We start from the raw sequence: 21331 nt of genomic DNA on the forward strand, positions 1-21331 counted from the left end.
TCCAGGACTGAGTGCTTTGTGCCGCCCTATGTCCTTGGCCAGGGTGACTACTTCCAACTGGTACCTGACCTAATTAAGGCCACTCCAAACCCTCTGCAGCAACCCCTCCCAAACATGCACTTGAGTCACCAGGATCTCCAGAAAATGGCACTGTGATCCAGGAGGTCTAGGATGGGGCTTGGCGATCTGCACTTCTGATAAGCTTCCCAGTGGGGTGAATGCTGATGGTCCAGAGACCTTGAACATTCGACTCCTCAGAAACTTCATGCTAGAGTCTGCAAGGATGGGCTGCTCTTCCCGCAGAGCCGTGGAGGGACAGACTGGTACACAGGGTGCCGGCTTGCCTACAACCTACAGCATTCATGGCTGCCACTCGGGGTTTGATGTGTTCTTTGTGACTTGTTCACACAGGAAACAAAAGCCATACATTCAATCTCTACCACTCTCAACAATGCCATCATTGGTCTTTTGTGAAAAGAAATGTCTATCAACAACCTGCTGGGAAAACACCGAGTTCTTTAAGGAAAGAGGTGAGGCAGAGACTGTACTGAGCTGGGAAAGGATGCAGCGGACAGAGGGCACTCGGCTACAGCACCGGACAAAGGTGAACTTCCTCTGTGTCCTTAAGATTTCCCCGACTCACTCGCTATGACACACTGGGGTAACACTCTAGCCCCCTATGCTCACTTAGAAGAACAAAAGGCCAACGCCCTGATGTGTAAACAGCAAGACCCCAAGTCACAGCAGAGCAATCCTACCCTTCTAGCAGATGCATTCAGTGCTTCCCACGAAATCTTACTGGATATTGAAAATGACAGTCTCTGCCTTGAAGGTCTACAGCAGACACTGCCAATTCATTTTTAAGCCATTAAGTGAGAAGTTTTATGAAAAAAGGATCCGAATCAGCATTTGTCAAAAGCATGGATGCAATCAGTCAACAGGCACATAAAAATGATAATGAAATTCCAACTGAAACCACAGTGAGACACTAGCTCATATCAAACACAAGGAGTGGGTGCTGGCCAGGACATGGGGTACTGTGGCTTCATTCAAGTGATCCCCACAGGTTTGTGTTTTGAATACTTGCTTCCCACCCAGTGGTGCTATTTTAGGAGGCTTCTGAAGGTTAGGCCCGGCTGGTCCAGCAGGTCCCTAAGGGCACGCTTTCCAAGATTATACTGCCCCTGTTTCTTGCCTTGCTCTTTGCTTCCTGGTCGTCTACAATGTGAAGGGTCCCCACCATCCCAGTGCCTCAGCATACCTTCTTCCCCACAGGGGCCTGAACCCCACAGAAGTCCTGAGCCAAAATGAATCTCTCCTTCCTCAGCTTGTTCCTGTCAGATACTGTGGTCACAGTGACGCAGAAGTAGCACACAGAAAGGGGACCTTTGTAAACTGTCATCTACCGTGGCAGGAGTTTCAGTCAGTATAGTCAATGTGACAATCGGTACGGAGCACCTTAAAAAATTAAAAACAGAGCTACTGTATGACCCAGCAACCCCAATTCTATCCAAAGGAAATGAAATGACAATGTGAAGAGACATGCTGTCTCCCATGCTCATGGTTACACTACTCACAATAGTTATGATAGAAAACCAACTTAAGCGTCCATTGACAGCTGAATGGATACAGAAATGTGGTAGAGTTGACAGTGCCTGCTGAGCAACACCTGAGGGTGTCCTACACACACATGAATTCACACCTGCATGCACACACACACACACACACACACACACACACACACACACACAAAGAAGATGTGAGGCTATGTATACAGCACGATCCTAGTCAACCTCAGAAGGAAGTCTTGTCCTTTGCAACAACAAGGATAAATCTGAAGACACTGGACGGAGAAAGATAAGCCAGGGACAGAAGGACAAATCCATTTTATCTTACTTCTATATGGAATTGCAAACAGCAAACATTGAACAGCACAGAGGTCACAGGAGTTAGGGCAGGAGCAGTGAGTGGAAGAGTAAGTGCAGAGATCAGGTTCAATGGACACACTTCTATCAAAAGGAATGAGTTCAGGAGAGCTGCGGTGTTGCGTGGTGATTATGTTTAATAACAATGTATCATATTTTTGAGAAGTGCAAATTGATCTGATCATTTCACAAGACGTACATATGTCCCACTTTGCTTTCCATTGCTGCGATAAACACCACCAACAAAAGCAATGTGAAGAGGAAAGGGTTAATCTGGCTTACACTCCAGGGAAGCCAGAGCAGGACTCCAGGCAGGAACCAGGAGGAAGGAGCTGAAGCAGAGCACACAGCCCGCTGGCTTGCTCCCCACAGCTTGCTCAGCCTGCTTTTCTATCCAGCTCAGGACCACCTGCCCAGGGACGGCATAGCCCACAGTGGGTTGGCCCCTTCCACATCAGTAAGCAATTAAGAAAATGCCCCACAGACAGGCACACAAGCCAGCCTGATGGAGGTAATTCCTCAGTTGAGAGTTCCTCTGCCCAGGAGTGTGAGGTTGACAACTGAAGCTAATTACGACAGCGTATATCTAAATCTCAAGTTGAACGCCATAAATATACATAATTTTGTAAAATAAAAAGTATTTTTTAGCACTCGGGAGGCAGAGCCAGGCGGATCTTTGTGAGTTCGAGGCCAGCCTGGTCGCCAAAGCGAGTTCCAGGAAAGGCGCAAAGCTACACAGAGAAACCCTGTCTCGAAAAACCAAAAAAAAAAAAAAAAAAAAAGAAAAAAAAGTATTTTTTAAACAATAAAACAGTGCCCAAAGACTAGCTGAAAATGTTGAACTATCCTTTCAGGTTATTAGAAGTTTATAATTAGGTCACTGGGATAGCTTTTTATGCACTCAGGATAAACAAAGCTGTTAGATTTCCCTTCAATGAAAGAATCCAGACATTCCCTCATCTCCTTTATTTGCATGCAAGGGAGAGGTTCTTTTACTTGTGTGTTTGTTTGTTTGTTTTGGGTTTTGAGACAGGGTCTCTCTCCATAGCCCTTGCTAGCCTGGAACTCACTATGCAGACCAGGCTGACCTAAACTCATAGAGATCCGCTTTCCTTTGCCTCTCCAACGCTGGGATTAAAGTGTGTGCCTGTAAGACTGACCAGATGGAAGGGTTTTTAAAAGAGAAAATGGTTTTTCCTGTTTTAACCCAGTCAAGTGCTCTGCAAGATCAGGCAACCATTTTCCTTCCTGGACAAGTCACGATTTAGCACCACAATGGAGCCATCTTTAATACTAAAAAGGAGCATGAGAGAGGGATGAATCCACCCGTCTCCTGAGTCCTACCACACAGTCACAGCCTTTGTAGAGTTCAGATCTTTGATGCTAACAAAAGGCTGGTGTGTTCTGTCCCTAAGGCAATGGTATTCAGAAGAGGAGGCCTTTGGGAGGTGACTGGATCACAAGGGTTCCGATCTCAGACCTGAATACTGGAAGAGTGATGGACACTTTAGGAGGTGGGGCCTTACTGGAGAAGTAGGCCTACTGGAGAAGTAGTCCTAGAACTGTGCCCTTGAAGGGCCTATTGTGTCCCCAGCTCACATTTCTGCACCTTCCCTTCTCCTTCCAAGCTGCCAGGAGCTTATGACACTTCTTCCACTAGGCATTTCTGGTATGATATACTGAGCTCCTGTACCCTAAAAGCAACTGGGCCGAAAGACCCCAGATTGGAACTCCAGAAACCACGAGTCAAAATAAATGTGCCCTCCTATCATTTCTCTGATATTTTGTCACAACAATGGACACCCTTCTTTCAAAACCTCCCCAAAGAGGCAAATGTGATCTATTTGACTGGAAAAACTGGAGGGCCCACTCTGCACATAGGAGAATCCTCAGTTCTCTTTGTCTTTCTGAACCACTGGTACCAGATTTGTAGCCCTGCCCCTCCCAGAAAAATGGCTCCAACAAAAGCAAAGCTCTATTTGGAAAGATACATCGAGAAGCCTGATGGGGACCTGAAGAGATGCTATGGCAGTTAAGAGTGTTTTCTGTGTAACTATGGGGACTCAAGTTCCAATGCCAGCACCCAGGTAACAAGCCAGGCTTCCCACAAATGCGTGTAACTCTAGCTCTTAAGGATCTGGTGTCCTTTTATGGCCTTTGCATGCATGCCTGCCCCCCTCCACATGTACATGCACTCGCATAGATCTCTCTCTCTCTCTCTCTCTCTCTCTCTCTCTCTCTCTCTCTCACACACACACACACACACACACACACACACACACACACACACACACACACAAATACATTAAATAAAAATTTAAAAGCCAGGTGTGAAGGTGCACACCTTTAATCCCAGCACTCTGGAGGCAGAGGCAGGCTGTGAGTTTGAGGCTAGCCTGGTCTACAAAGACAGGATATGTCAGGGCTCAGTAGAGAGACCCTATTTCAAAAAACAATAAATAAATAAATATTATAAAGATCCTGATTGTGCATAGCAAAATTACACTGTTATTTTTAGCCCTGTTTGTCTGATTCCTGTATCTCTTCAATTGGGTCAAAACATAGAGCAGAAGTTAAAGGCTCGGATTACCAAACACCAGGTCAGCAGCTCTGTGTAAAGACACTCCAAGAAGTTTGTTCCTACATAATTAACACAGCACAGCGTTTATGTTTCCATCACAACAACAGAAGCATGCTCTCCTTCAGAACAGCACATCCTGCACTCTCCGCTTGGTTCCTATGATCTTGTTATGAAGATTAGAATAAGCTAAATGACTGTTTATGATGCTGTTTCTACAAGGAGAAAGGGTAATAAAGACAGTGAGGGGCCTTCTAGACTCTACAGAACGCGTGGGCAGAGCTTGAAAATCTAACGAGGAGAGTTTTAGTCCTTTTCTAAATTGTACATCTCGGTTATAAGGGAAGGTTTACATAGAAAAGCCAAACTTTCAGTTGAAGATTAGAGTATCTCACCAGCTCCTGGGCAATGGAACGTTTTATTGGTTTATAAGGAATTCATGGCCTGGAAGTACAGATGAACAAAAGGCAGAGATGACCTACGGTCATCCAGTTGAAAACCTGGTAGACAGAACTTGCAGTTTTAGCCACAATGACACCAGACTTTTTGTCACAATGTAAACTGCTTTAAAACAGGAGAAACATCGAATCCAAGTGATAAATAGGACATGGAATATCAGCTGTGCCCCCTTGAGAGAAAGAAAAACACATGAAAGTCACATTCACCTTGGCTTCTGCCTGGAGAACTTTCCAGACCACAGGATGCACTTGGCAGCAGATCCAAAGAGAGAACAGAGGTCTCACTAGGGAGACAAAACACAAGGCAGAGTCTGGGTCAGTTGGGAGTGCCGGAATGTGGGTGGTGGGCAGCGAAGATGTAGGCCGACTTTTCTGTCCTGCCAGCTGCTCCCCAAATAACCACACAGAGACTTAATGTTAATTATAAATGCTCAGCCAATAGCTTAGACTCGCTTTTTAGCTAGCTCTTATAACTTAAATTAACCCATTTCTATTCATCTATGTGATGCCCTGGGGCTCATTTACCTCATGTACATACTTCCCATCCTGCTCACTCTGCATCTCATGGCATCTCCTCCAGACTCCTCAGACTCTGCCCTTCTTCCCAGTGTCCTCTCAGTTTGGTTCTCCTGCTTACCCTCTTCCTGCCTGGCTAGTTGCCAGTCAGCTCTTTTATTAGACCAATCAGAAGATGCCTTGGCAAAGGCACATCTTCACAGTATACGAAAAGATTATTCCATAACAGAAAAGTCGGCATTCAGAGGAGACCCAGAAGCCTATAGAGGGGACTCTGAGAATCTGCCTGAATATCAGGATGTACATGCAGAGCTGATGCCAGGAAGCCTAGCAAAATGCAACTATTGGGAGGGCTGTGAGATCAAGAGCATCTATAGACCATCCGGAGTTAGGAGACAAAGGTATTCTAGGCAGAGTGAAGCAACTTTACTAAATATTCAGATTATGCACTGGAGTACCTCCCCACAAAAGCCAGGCCTCAAGTACAGGGTGGTTGTAGAAGGTGACCATTTCATGTTTCTCTGTGGTAGCTTTAAAGGGTGATTAGACAGAGAAGTTGAGAATAATCTAGAAATTGACTTCCCAGAGCTACATGTTTACATTCCAAACAGAAATAAAATCTAAAGCCCTTTGCTTACATTCCAAAGGCTAACTGGCTAAGCTACTTCCCCGGTTCACCACAAAACACATGCCTTAGGGAGATGAGGTTGGGTGGCCTCTCACTCTCCTCTTCCCTCTCCACTGTCTCTTTTTCGTCTTTGGAGAGAAGGTACAGATGTGTAAACAGACCTCTATAAACTATGGGGTTAATGATTTGGAATCCTGCCATGTGTTGAGGTCCCTCCTCATATATGGAGGTGGCACATGCCTTTATCACAAAGGCCCAAGGGTCAAAACAGAACATGGGAAACAATGCAGGTAAATAACCATCTTCCACAGATCCAGAAACTCTGTGTTTAATGTAAGGATAACATAAATATGTATTTTAAAATGTATCATCTAGTTCTAGAATAAGTATTACTCTAGATCTGTCCTATTCAATGAAAAAACAAGTGCAAACATTCAAAATGAGTCTCAGTTAAATCAAAGTGATTCTCCAGGAGGTTACCAAACAGAAGCTCGATGCTTTCAAGTAAGACAACCCACACTCTCACCAAAGGCTTGGGCAGTGTGGAATGCCCAAAACACAATTCTTAACAACCGCCAGACTAGACAGTAAGTAATAAAATATAAAATATAAGCTGAGGAAGAAAAAGGTACCAAAGAAAACAAAGATGTCGGAAGTAGTAAGCTAGGACTCAGAGTGTCCACGGTTCCATCTCTAAATATCAGCCTTTCACACTAAGGGAGTGCTAGTTCCCTTTGCAACAGATGACTTGGGAGCTACCTCCAGGAAGGTACGGTTTTCTCCAAAAAGATGTCAATCTTTTCAAATGTCCAAAGAGTACACCGTTGACAGCTCACAGCACTGAAGAGACCTTTGGTCTGGGAGAACTCGAGGCAGAGTGAATACCACTGCAAACTGAACGGAACACAACCCTAACTTGGCTTCTCTGTCCTATTTACTTTTGAACAAATTTACATCCTGGGCTATGGCCACGAGAATCAGTGAGGGACTGAATTCTGAGACAGCTACATGAGGGAATTTGCTGAATGAAGCCATTAAAAGATCTATGAGATGCAGGAGAGATCCAGTAGATCCAATGGCCTCTTCTGGCCTCTATGGGCACCGGAAATACATGTAAAACACTTACACATGTGCAGGCAAAATATTCACACACATTTTTTAAGAAGTTAGTTATGAATATTGAAAAACATCAGATTCAATTGGGTTTTATTTACTCATTCATTAAAGGGAATAATAATTGTCAGCCTCCTTCGCCAGGTGTCACATATTACAACAACATGAACTGACTGGGCATCCTGTACTCTATGAGAGGAGTAGAGGAAGGGATAGAGTGTAGAGGAAGGGAAAGAGGAAATCATTTCTTCATTTGGGGTTGGATCCCCAATGAATGAAAATAATTCTTTCCATCTGGGCTTGAGTTTGGATTGTAAAAAGAAACACATTTTCCTCTAGTCGGTCAAACTTAGAAGTCCCATAATTGGAAGGACACATTTGGGCTTTGACATAATTGATTGTAGACAGGAGTGTCTGCTCAAATTAACTGACCAATGTATTCAGTCATTTCAATACTTTGCCCTTGTCTGTCTGCCTCTGTATCAAGTGGCCACCTCACCACAGGTAGGGTTTCATTTGAACACTAAGGACTTCATCTTGCCTTTGGCAGGGTTTCTACATTGAATCTATAAAAACACTATTAGGGAAGGTGAGCTACTTAAGCATGTTCCTAGTAGTCTCCTTGAATTTTTTTTTAAATTGTGAATTTAATTATTTATACCTTAATTTTTCTGAATATACTTTTAATTTCTTCCTGTGTGATAGAAAAACTAAAAAGGAAATCATAAATACATATTGGTCTCAATTAGTCATACTTGTTTGCTTCTGAACCAAGAAAAAAACTACCCAGTATTTAACCACAAATAATTTTTAAGGCTTACAGGCCTTCCTTTTAAAAATATGCAACAAAAACTTCTATTCTAGCCGGGCGGTGGTGGCGCACGCCTTTAATCCCAGTACTCGGGAGGCAGAGCCAGGAGGATCTCTGTGAGTTCGAGGCCAGCCTGGGCTACCAAGCGAGTCCCAGGAAAGGCGCAAAGCTACACAGAGAAACCCTGTCTCAAAAAAAAAAAAAAAAAAAAAAAAAAAAAAAAAAAAACTTCTATTCTAGAACCTTCACAGTAACAAAACTTCAGAGGGTCTTTGATACATCATTGCTTTAAAAGAATGTCAATTCAACTCACAGCTTCTGAAAAGAGCATTATCCCCTGTGTAGGGTAAGACCAATTAATCTCTCTCTCTGTCTCTCTCTCTCTGTCTCTCTCTCTCTCTGTCTCTCTGTCTCTCTCTCTCTCTCTCTCTGTCTGTCTGTCTCTGTCTCTGTCTCTGTCTCTGTCTCTCTCTCTCTCTCTCTCTCTCTCTCTCACACACACACACACACACTTCCATGTGGCTTTTTCAAATGTCTTTAGCGTTAGCTATTCTCCTCCCCGCACCCTCCCTTCCCTCTTTCCCTTATTCCCCACCTCATCTTCATATCACCTGTGCTCTCCTAACCCCTTCCCTCTAGAGGTTTCTCCTCCCACTCCCACCAAAGGTCCCTCTCTAGTTTCCTGGATTCTCCAAGTGAAACAAGCAAAAATCTAAAGGCTCAGTGCTGGGATCCACACATTCAGCATCTGTCTTTCCAGGTCTGGGTTACCTCACTCAGTATAGTGTTCTCCAGTTCCATCCATTTGCTTGCAAATTTTATGATTTCATTTTTTCCTAGAGCTGAATGAAATGCCACTGTGTATAGGAAGCACATTTTTATTACCCATTCATGAGTAGATTGGTGTCTAGGTTGTTTCCATGTCCTAGCTATTGTGAACAGGGCAGCTATGAACATGGATAAGTACGTGTCTGGAGTAGGAAAAAGACAGTACCAGGTATGGGATACCTTCCTTCAAGTTGTTGGTCAAGGATGTCTGAGTGACCCCCCAGAACGATACAGGCTATTACAATTTCTCTTGGTTGCCCACCAGAACTTGGTAAGACCCTGTTGCTGAAAACATCACACACTTTGATCACAGGACACAGAAAAGTCAAACTGGCCAAGAAGCTCTCTCCCTAATGGCTGGCATTCACAGCTGGAATGTGCTATGCAGGCTGCTGCCGGAAATTCATCAACAGTCTTACCCAGATGTGAACCCTGGGTTACAGTGACAACTCTGGCAAGACAAGCCCACCGCTGCACTAGCGGCACCAGGGCTATGGGGTCAACCAACCACACTCCAGCTGGAGTTACGGCCCACTCCTCGGGGAAAACAATGTATGCCTGGTCTGTAAATCTGGCCAAGAACCAATGTTTGGGGAGCTCATGGGCCTTAGGGGTGAACCCACTACTATTATTTTGCTAAATGAACATTGTATCAATCTGCCCTCTAAATTCAGACCTCCATACCCATAGGTTGGTGCAGCTCTCAGACCTCACCAGAGAAGCCTCTTTGTTCAGTGGACAGAAGTTAACACTGAAACTCATGGCTGGCCAAGGTGAGAGGACAGGTGTCTGTGGACTGCTCAGACATAAATGGGACATCTATATGTATAATCACTCCCACACACACCCCAAGCTCAGGGACCATCATGGACGAGGAGGTAGAAAGACTGTAAGTGCCAGAGGTCAAGAAAAACTGGAGGCAAATAAAGTCTTCTGGACATGGCAGAACCGCTCACTCACAAATTCATGGCAGTTATGACTGATCAAGCCAGTCAGTATTCTAGGTTGGAGGGAGTGGGGCTTATAAGCCTTTATCCCTTGCTAATGAGGTATGGACAGTTGATGACTTCTAGGAGATGGAGAGCCAGTGTTCTTTAAGGGTGTGGCCAATGGTTGGTCTCTAGAACCCTGTCCTGTGGACCTGCTCCAGTGGGTGGTCCCATACCCATCAGGATATGCGCAGCAGAGACTGGACTCAGTGAGTCATTTAAAAAAGGGGGACAGGAAATTGAGATGGGGTTTGGGGTAGATCTGGGAGGAGTCAGGGGTAAATGTGATTTCTGCTTTATCTGCATCTATGAAATTCCCAAGGAATTAATACAAATATTATATTAAAATGTTAATTCAAGCCAGCATGGTGGCACATACCTATAATCCTAACACTAAACAGTATGATTACACAGCAACTTCAAGACTAGCCTACACTACATAGCAAGAGCCTCTTTCTAAGTAAACAACTATACATACATTTATGCTAATTCAGTGCCATGAATAGCTATCAACTTCTCAGCTTCTTAAGTGTGAACACAGCCTGATGCAAGGTGTGTGAACAGGCAGCAACCAGGACTTTTGCCTAATTTTAGTTTAAGAGGGCTTCTTTTGAGAAAAAAAAAACTCAATTTATTTGAACTCATGAAAATGAACCAACCTTTATAACTAAAAAAAAAGGAGCTAGAAAATTCATGGTGACTTCAAAATCATATGTGTTTATTTATAAGCTGGTTGAGAAGGCTCAGAAAATCTTGAACCAACTAATGATACCTGCAGAAGAAAGGCAATCTCTGAACTGAAAACACAATTGTGGGAGGAATGATTAACCTCAATGTTTTCTCCAGAGGAGCTAGATAGTCCGTACACAGCATACCACTCCCTACTTCAGAATGCCTTACTACAACCCAGGGCAACATTTTTATGTACTTTTGTACCTGCAGAGTTAATATTTTAAATGACTACAGATAAGACATGACAAAAGTATAGGACAATAAAATAAGGCATATAGTAATGGTAAAGCAAACAACGTAATGATGTACATTAGATTTCTGTGCCTCTCTCCTTCAGTGACCACATAAGGGAATAAAGAAGCATGGTGGAAGTCCCCAGATTCTCCACTAACTTATACTTTCTTCCTTCTCTCTCTCTCTCTCTCTCTCTCTCTCTCTCTCTCTCTCTCTCTCTCTCTCTCTCTCCCTCTCTCCCTCTCTCCCTCCCTCCCTCCCTCCCTCTCTTCTGTATCTGCTTTGTGAACTCTGACCTTCAATAAACTATAAGGCTTATAAACACTGTCCTCAGAAAACACCATTTCTGATAGTTGCTGAGGCCAGAAAGAGGAAAACCACAGTGCAGGAGGAAGCTGTTGAAAGGAAAAGCCATTGGACCATACACTCAACTTCTCAACAGCCCATTCAAACAAGACTGCTACATTTTGGGGTCACTAGATTTTCAGGGCTCCCCAGTAACTCAAAGAATGAACCTCTATCCTCTAGTCATGTCATTTAAATACTTTTCTTGGCAGTCAACTCTGTACACAATTTAGTGAATTAGAAGACACAATGTAAATACATTCTGTTAATAGTTCAAAGAGAACCTCACCCAAGTTATAATTGTACAAGATACAAAAAGACTCAGGAGACACACAAAGAAGCTGACTTCTGGTGCTCATTTATCTACAGAAATACAATGTTACACCACAAGGTTTTTAGCAGGATGACAGTGATGTTAGTTGCCATAACAGAGGGAAATCTTGTACTTGCTTAGTATGTACAGGTCCTGAGCTCCAACCCCAACACACACACACACACACACACACACACACACACACACACAGAGGAATAGGAGAAAGAAGAGATCATTAATGGTTATAATTCTCTTTAAGAAAAAGTATTTGTGTGTGTGTGTGTGTGTGTGTGTGTGTGTGTGTGTGTGTGTGTGTGTGTGTGTGTTTATGGGTATTTTTGCCTGCACGTATGTGTGTATACCACATGCATGCCTGGTGCCTGCAGAAGATAGAAAAGGGTGTTGGATTCCCTGTAACTGAAGTGACAGATGGTTGCGAGCCACCATGTGGTTTCTGGGACTTGAACCAGAGTCTTCTGGAAGAGCAGCCAGTGCTCTTACCTGCTAAGCTGTCTCTCCAGCCACATCAGACTCTTTCTAACAGCACTACTTCCTCAAAAAGGCGAAATAGAAGCCAAGATTAAAAGTTTCAATGTCAGGGTCTGGGAGATGGCTCAGAAAGGCACCTGCCACCAAACCTGGTTCACCTGAATTCAGTCCCCAAGAGCACATGGTGGAAGGAGAAAACCGATCCAGCAAGTTGTCCTCTGACTTGCTCATGGGTGCTGGAGCGCATGTCCCTGCCCAATAATAAATAAATAAATAAATGTTTAAAAAAAAGATGAGGACCGCACTGAGAATGCCGTGATTGTTTTGAAAACGTTGAGCTAAAGAGGTGGCTCAGTGGTTAAGAGCTTTAAATGCTCTTGCAAAAGACCCAAGTTCAGTTCCCAGCACCCATATTATGTGGCTCACAACTCCTTGCAACTCCAGTTCCAGGAGATCTGATGCTCTCTTCTGGCCCCCAAGGGTACCTACATGAATGTAGCGTGCACATACATACATACATACACACACACACACACACACACACACACAAATAAAAGTTTTTTTTTTTAAGTTTCAATGGCAGAGTGTGGTGGCTTACATATGTATTCCCGGGACTTGGAATGATGAGGCAGGGGATTGCTGTAAATTCAGTAAGGCCCTGTCTTAAAAAGCCAATAAAAAAAATCACAAAACAAACAAAAAGTTTCCGTAAAACTCAGAGAAAGCTGAGTCCAAAGCATTATCTGTAGTGGGTAGCCATTCCAGCTTTGATCTGGAGGTTCCAACCCCCATTGAGGCTTTGGTAACTGTCATGCCTACAAGGCAGGGCCGAGAGAGGACCCTGAAGACCCGAGATCTGGATGGGCTGCCTCTCTTGGTTCCTGGACCCTGGATGCTGGACGCTGGAGGTAGACCAAGCAGAGTTCTCCAGAGAACACCTTCAGACTGCACTACACCTTTTCCAGACCCTGTAACCAATCCCTTCACTTGTAAGTTACCCCACAAAATAAACCTCCCTCTTAACTACGTGGAGTGGCCTTAATAATGTCACCAATAATTATCCTTATAAGGAAAAAAGGTTTGCAAGGTACATCCTTGCAGAGAATAATGTCCCATCACCCATGCGGTTTAGGAATTCCAGTACATGGGAACACTAAAAGTTAACATTATATTTTCCTTATTTTTTTTTATAAATGCTTCACAGCCATTGTTCCTGAATAGATACAGCTCAAAGCAGGCCCTGTCCTTGACAGGCTCTACTGCATAACCAAAAGCCTTCATTTCTGTAGTTTTTTCTCGTGTCTAGAAGTTCTGGCAGCAGCCTTATTGACAAATCAATACATCAGCCTAGAAGCCTGAAACATCTGCCATGAGAACATGACTGATTCCAGCTTTAAACCTCGCAGGTCCGGGCAGCAAACAGAACCTAAATGACCTAGTAACAGCATGACATGACCAAGGGCACAGCAGAACTAGACCCTGTATTGAAGGCGGTAGAGCCTGATTGCAACTGTCTACACACTGGTGAATTTCGAACAAAGAGCATGCTAGGTGCTGGGGACGAGGAAATAATGGGCAGCACACAGATACTCCTTTGTCACTGTCCAGTTCACAGTCTAGCAGGGGATAATTTAAAATCAGTACAAGCTACACAAGCTTCAATAGCAATACAGCTAGCTCAGGAGGCTCTCAGAGCACACAGCAGTTCTCAAACCTTAAAACCAAACGCATAGTGAGAGATTTCCATTATAAACCAATGCACACATGTCTAGAATTCTCTCTCTCTCTCTCTCTCTCTCTCTCTCTCTCTCTCTCTCTCTCTGTCACACACACACACACACACACACACACACACATACACACACACACACACACACACAGATCCACTCACAAACAAAAGAAAAATTCCATGAAACAGCATTTTCCTCACAGTGTAGGGTGGACTCTGGCATTTTCTCTTCTTATTTTCCTGGTCCTGAGGCACCAAGCTGGTTATAGCATCCCTGGATATGTTCTGACTTGAGTTTGCAAGACACAGGTATAATTACTTGTTTTTCCTATGAGTTCTTGAACTGGGTTAAAACTACAGAATTGGGGAGGGCAGCTATGAAATTGGAATCTGCAAAAAGTAACTCCAAATGCTGCATTTAGCATGTGAACTCTTGGTGTCATTTAATCTGAGCAGTATAGGATGATCTGGTTATTCTGATACGGAGAAGAAATGAAAAGGTGATTGCCAAAGGTGAAGGCAGACACAAAGACTGAGCAGAGGTATAGGGTGTCTTTAAGGAGGCTAGGTGGAACAGAATGTTGAGCACTGTGTGTGTGTGTGGGGGGGGGGGGGGTTGAGGGAGAGGGGAATGAGAACCAGAAGGTAGGCATGGCCTGTTCTCCAAGTTCCCTCTTCTGGTGTGTTCTATACTGTCTCAAGAATCCATGAGTGTTCAGATTTAGGAAGGAAATTCTGACATGTAGCAACATAGATGAACCTTGAGCATATTATGCTAAGTAAAATGGGCTGCATATAAAAATATAAACATTGTAGGATTTCATTCCTGTGAGGGATCCCCCTCCAGCAATCAAATTCAGAGACAGAAAATAGAATGGAGGTCACTAGTAGCTGAGGGTAGGGAGTAATGCAGACTTATTTAGTGAGTATACAGCTCTAGGTTTGCAAGATGAAAGAGCTCTTGGGACTGGCTGAAAAACAACGTGGCCACACCCCACACTACTGATGTACACATTTTAAAAACAGCATTACATTGCAAGAGTCATCATCAGAGCCTCAGGAGATTGCTTAGAACAGTGACAGCAAGTGCTGGGAGCAGACACGAGTAGGTTGTCTGGGCAACCTGAAGGGCTGGAGAGAATATACTATCTGAACTGAGCTCAGGAAACAGAGGTCAAGGGAAGGGCTCTAGGTATATTCTGAGGGTGGAGGTCACCAGGGCAAGGTTGTAGGTATGTCCTTATGGCCAAGGTCTCCAGGGCAAGGTTGTAGGTATGTCCTTATAGCAGGTCACAGGGCAAGGTTGTAGGTATGTCCTTATAGCAGGTCACAGGGCAGGGTTCTAAGTGTTTTCTGATGGCTGAGGTCACCAGGGCAGGGTTCTAGTTATGTCTTGAGGATTAAGGTTACAAGGGCAGGGTTCTAGATATGTTCTGATGGCTGAGGTCAACAGGAATCCTCCACTCTGAAGAGGCAAGCTTCCTTCCTGTATGAGCACATCCCAAAGAAAGTCCAACTACAGATCAAATATGCTCCCTTGGGACAGCATCCTCTGCATACAGAGCTCCTGAATTTACCATCTGCATTCACAGAGCCTTTAAAAAAAGCTTGTGCTGAATTAATAAATTGTCTTAGTCATTGTTTTTATTGCTTTGAAGAGATGCCATGACCATAGCAACTCTTATAAAAGAAAACTTTTAATTGGGGCTTGCTTATATTCAGAGGTTTAGTCCATTGTCATCATGATGAGAACCATGGCCGCATGCATGCAGACATGGTGCTGGAGAAGTACCTGAGAGCTCTATATCCAGACTGGCAGGCAGAAGGAAGAGAGCCTGGCTTGGGGTTCTGAAACCCCAAAGGCCAACCCCAATGACACACTTCCTCCAACAAGGTCACACCCAACCCAACAAAGCCACACCTCCTAATGTCATTCCCTAAGCATTCAAATATATGAGTCTATGAGGGCCATTCTTATTCAAACCACCACATAAATCTATCTCTGAATTCCATAGTGAAATCTCACTTTGGAACTTTCTGTGTTTCCACAAGGTGTCTAAGTGTTGGTGTAAATGAATCATTAAGAATCCAACAACTTGGTGAAAGCCTAAGTCCTACAATAGAAAGGGTTAATAGACTTTTCCCTTTAAATGGCCATGTGCTGGATATTTTCATTTGCTAGATGCAGTCGGCATCTCTACAGGGAGCACTAGAAGCTCCTATGATACGTACCTTTAGTGTTGCTTCTTCCCTTCGTGACCTCTGCTACCCAGGAGCACTGGACTGTAAAGCCTGGCAACTCCATTCACCAGAACACGGAGTTCAGAAATGCACTGAGTTATCACTGAAGATGGTCTCTAGTGGTCTGTAGCATAGCTAATTGACATACATGTATCTTAAGTAAAGTTTACACAAATGTTTTCAAGGCTTGCTCTCCAAGAGATTTTTCTCCCCTAGACCCAGTGTATGCACCCATGATACAGAACCTCTGGGCCATAGATATCAACACAGAGTAGTAGATCATGATATAAAACCTCTGGGCATAGATAACAACACAGAGTAATAGATCATGATACAGAACCTCTGAGCCATAGATATCAACACAGAGTAATAGATCATGATACAAAACCTCTGGGCCATAGATATCAACACAGAACAACAGATCATGATACAAAACTTCTGGGCCATAGATATCAACACAGAGCACAGATCTTGATACAAAACCTCTGGGCATAGATATCAACACAGAGCAACATACAATACAAAACCTCTGGGCCATAGATAACAACACAGAGTAAAAACAGATCATGATACAGAACCTCTGGGCCATAGATATCAATACAGAGCAACAGATCATGATATAAAGCCTCTGGGCCATAGATATCAACACAGAGTAATAGATCATGATACAGAACCTCTGGGCCATAGATATCAACACAGAGCATCAGATCCACTCCGCCCCCAACACAGATCAGGTGGAAACACTAAGCAAATCTAAAGCTTAGCCCATGGAGAAACACAGAGAAAGCAGTCACAGAAGAACAAAAGCCTTGAATGTTGCCTCACTTATTTCTCAGTTTCTTAGGAAAACATGCTTTTTCAAGAAAAAAAATCCCATGAATCTTATTTTGCTGGCTGGGTGAACCTCCCTTCTGGATTTTGAAAGAAAGTTCTCCAGTATATAAGCAACCAAAGCCAACTCCTTACAAGCCCAAAGTTTAGGAGTTCAGAGAGCTAGTGCTCTGGGGCCTGGGAGTAGCATAATCTATGTATAAGCAAATACATATCTCCTCAGTTGCTCACACAAACAACAAGAAGAAACAAGTTCACCGCAGACTGGGGAAATCTAAGGGTTTGCAGCAGCTTAAACAGTGACTACGGTCCTTAGAGCAGTGGTCGAGACCCCTTTGGGTTGCATACAATTCATAATGGTAGCAAAATTACAGTTATGAAGTAGCAGCGAAAATATTTTATGGTTGGGGTCACCACAACATGAGGGACTGTATTAAAGGGTCGCAGCATGAGGAAGGTTGAGAACCTCTGTGCTAGAGCTTTGACAGTCTTTAGGTAGAAATTCCCTGAAGAAAACCAATGCTGACAAAAGAACTTACACACACACACACACACACACACACACACACACACACACACACACACACACACACGGCAGAGGGCAGCTAGAAAAGTACATGCAGACAGAGAGGGACACTGAAAGTCCTTCAGAAAACTTTTACACTTTTCTATGGAGGAGAAGGAGGAGGATTGCAGGGCATTTCCTCTGAAACAGCATTTCTCTAAAGTGCTCACCATCTTCAGGATAGGGAGATGAGGTTAAACTGGGGGTGAGGGGTGAACAGAAAGATGCACAGAGCACAGAACTCCATGGTTTCTAGTCCTCAGAAGCAGAGACCTGGAGTCCAGGAAGAGCGTGCTTTTAAACTTAATGATTCCCCTTGCTCAAATTCAAGTCCAGAGAACAGCCTTGAAGAGAAACTAAAAGTGGAGAAGTCACGGAGTCAAGCCCCAACAAAGATGGAGGGAAGGAGAAGAAAGACTAGGGAAGTGCGAGGTCTTTCTGCACTGGATAGTCGGCCTCTGCCTCTGCTTCAGTTCTGTAAGCTCCCACACTCACACCGAACAAGACATCATGATATAAGGACAAGGATGGCAAGCAAACTGTGTGCGTTCATATGTTCTAATAATTCTCTTAGCAGATTCACTCAAAGCAGAATCACTTAGAAGGCTGGCACGGCCTAATTCCCAGGCAGCTCAGTGACAAATATAGCCTGCTTTACTAAAACTGCTCAGTGGCTGTACGGATTGCAGATGATAATTTATGAAGGAAACTAATGCGATTGACTAAGGCAGCGGCTGTCAAACAAAGGCCAGCAAATCCACACTGACAGCTCAGGCAGCCCACCAGCACACTACAGAAAGGCCATGCTTCGCTAATTGCATCATCTTTAACAACAGAGGCAGAAGACACAAGCGCTTCCTTTTCCCAACAAAGAACTTTGTCATGGGCGGTCCTCCCATTTTCAAATGGAAAAATCTTTCAGGACAGTCAAACTCTCCAGGGCATTGACTATCTCAAAGCAGGAGAGCCCACACAGACAAGTTATCTATTAATGACGAGTTGGGAGTTCCCACATACCTAGATATATTGTTGAAGCTGAGAAAGAGGCGTTGGAGGCAGGGCAAATTATCCACATCTCTCTAGAAGAAAACAGAAAGCAAAAATGTATCAATTGAAGGAAAGAAATACTGTATTAATATGCTTTCTTGGTCAGCTGCTGGAAGACGTGCATGTTCCCCCTCCCGCAAGCTCGCTACACCGTTCATTTCTAGTGGACTCGGAGATCCATTCTTCTCTGCTGCAGAGCCAGTGAGTGGGAGGGTTTGAGCACATCCGCAGAACAGGCTGCACTAGCGCGAGCAAGGTAAAGAGCAGTGGAGGGAGCAGGGAACACTGCGGCGGCAGCGGCGGCGAGCCTCCTTAGGCGTGCTTTTGGGAAGGATGCCAGGATGCTACTTCAGCATTTACTGTAGCATAGCGGGTGATCAGGGCTTGTTCAAAGTCACTTTTCAAAGGGAGACATTCAAAAGCTTTCCAAACAATGGTACAAATTTCAAAGTGATTTGCCTCATTATTCTCAAACTGTTGGAAATAGACCATCCAGTTATAAAGACCCAATACAGGAACAATCGCCCCTAAACTTAAAACAGATCATAATGTCACTGGAGGGCATGCTAAGGTCAGCTCCTGATCTAGGAATAAACTGAAGGTTTAGACTGTATACTCACACATGTGCTAAAAGCATTTCTGTAGTATTTTCAAAAGTTGCCCTTAGTCAATACTGAAATATTTAGGCTCAGATGACTAAAAAACAATTACAAAATAAACACACCCAATTTCATTAGGGAAAACACAAACAAAAAACCTTCCGAAAAGCATGACTAACTAGCAGCATGGACTCCGCAGAGGAAGTGCGGCAATTTGACTCAGTCTAGAGAAGGAGCAGCTGAGGCTGCATAGATAGATACAGGGCGGAGGGTGGGCGGCAGGATGGCCACACAGCCCCGGAGGCTGAGACAGGGCATTCCGGACTTCACACACTCGGACACTTCCCATGTAAACTGTTTCATTTCCAGTACAGCATCTTCCTTCTATAGTAACTATCATTCTCATACCTCCCTGAAAACCCCGATTCACAAAGGTGAGACGTGGTGTTTAGACCTTCCATGGTCAAGGTATGAGTCTCTAGAAAACAGCAAGGCAGCCTAATCCCCCCATACTCCCGACACCCCGCCCCTGCCCAGTTGTGAGTGATGAACCGTGTAAACTGGCAAACTTCAAGCCACTTCTTTCTGACTTTCCCACACTTGAGGAGGAGTGCAGATTTCACTCCAGGACCCTGGTTCCCATAGGAAATGGCTGCTGCTTTTTCTCTCTCCAGAAACAAAAGTCAAAGCTGACCCGAAAGCCCTCTCTCTGTTCTTATTCCCAATTCCTCCTGAGCTCCATCTGAAGTACTTCTGGGCACGAGCACTGCTGGTCCCTGGCTGGGGAGGACACACACACACCGCTGGCCCCCGGCTGGGGAGGACACACACACATACACACACACACACACACACACACACCCCGCTGCCCCCCCCCCTCCGGCTGGGGAGGGCACACACACACACACTGCTGGCCCCCGGCTGGGGAGGACACACACACCCTGACCCCCAGCTGGGGAGGCAGTGGCCTGCATCTATCTCCTGAGTCAGAGCACACTTTTACAGACTTCAGTCTCACTGTCTCTCCCATGCCACAGGCAAAGCAGACACACTCCTTTCAAGACATGATTGTTTTGCAATTAAAGTACAAACTCAAATTATTTTTAGGGACATACTAAGTTCTTTCTGACAAAATTGTAATGCTTCTGTATTTATCTTCTTTTACGAAATCAATTTTAGCAGAGGTCTACCAGTTTTTCAAAATCATTAACTGTCATTTCTTGATAGTTATAAAAAATATAAAAAAATGAAAACTAAAAATCCAAATTTAGTTTACATACATCTCAATAACCACTTCTGTAGCTAGCTTTTCCAGGACTTCAAAAAGCAGAATAATTTCCTACTATATTTTTGTTGTCCCAAATTTAACATCAAGGGAAAATAATTATTTTTTAATTTTCCTAAAGATTTTAAGATATATTTTCATAGCAAAATTCTACCATTACAACAGAAAAAACATTTGTCATATCAATCATCTAAACATAAGTTTCTTATAGAAAAGATGTTAAAAAGTACTAAAATATGGCCCTTCTAACGGAAGCTCTGTAAGACCCAACTAGTAGGATTCACCACCCAGAGAGGCAAAGAGGAACCCAGTCATGCCCATATGGCAGGGGCCGAGGGCAATTGAACGCAGCCTCCCTCAGACAAGCACAGAGGGTCCTGGGCATGGCAGCTCCAGAGACAAATGGAACAGATCACCTGACCACAGAGAGAAATGTTACTGCACTTGGGGCAGCTTTGTTATTGACATCTGAACCCTCAATTAATCAGCAAATGAGCTAGTTCTAATGCCAGAAAACAAACCCGCAGACCAAACCACTGACGTTCAACACAATGGTCCAAGATTAACTTTGAAAACCTCACTTAGCTGTGTCCAACAATCCAAATCCATTCTATCACAAATGTATCAATTTTAATTGAGCATTTAAGGCCTACATTAAGGCCTTATTTTTATAGAGTAATTTTTTAATGTACTTCTTTTATGTGTAGGAGTGTTTTACCTTCATGTATGTCCACACACCAGGTGCATGCCTCATGCCCCTGGAGGCCAGGAAAGAGTGTTGCATCCCTAAAGTTACAGCCAGGTGTGAGCAGCTGTGGGTGCTGGGAAGCCAAGCCCAGTCCTCTAGCAGAGCAGCTGATGCTCTGAACCACAGAGCCATCCCTCCCTCCAGCCCCTGAAAGCCTGATTGTCTCTGTTTAAAGGTCTGCAGTTTTCTTTTTAAGATCTGTAGGTTTTGTTATTGTTGTTTAAAGTTTATTTTTATTTATTTTTTTAGTTTTTGAAATTTAAATGTCATGACAACATTTCCCCCTTCCCTTTCCTCACTCCAACACTTCCCATGGACCCCCTCAAA

The 21331-nt window shown here is 43.9% G+C and overlaps 1 protein-coding gene across 8 annotated transcripts in view; it reads right to left on the reverse strand.

Moving 5' to 3' along the window:
- The window catches only part of Lrrc49 (leucine rich repeat containing 49), a 106820-nt gene that overhangs the window by 48112 nt on the left and 37377 nt on the right, over positions 1-21331 (reverse strand). For all 8 annotated transcript variants that reach the window (XM_052762821.1, XM_052762851.1, XM_052762843.1 and 5 more), the window contains one exon: positions 18343-18404. In XM_052762821.1, coding sequence (XP_052618781.1) covers positions 18343-18404 — 62 coding nt within the window. The remainder of the gene's footprint in view (positions 1-18342; positions 18405-21331) is intronic.

Source organism: Peromyscus californicus, unplaced genomic scaffold (assembly GCF_007827085.1).
Source record: "Peromyscus californicus insignis strain IS unplaced genomic scaffold, ASM782708v3 Scaffold_11__1_contigs__length_118956290, whole genome shotgun sequence".
In the NCBI taxonomy this organism is placed as follows: domain Eukaryota; kingdom Metazoa; phylum Chordata; class Mammalia; order Rodentia; family Cricetidae; genus Peromyscus; species Peromyscus californicus.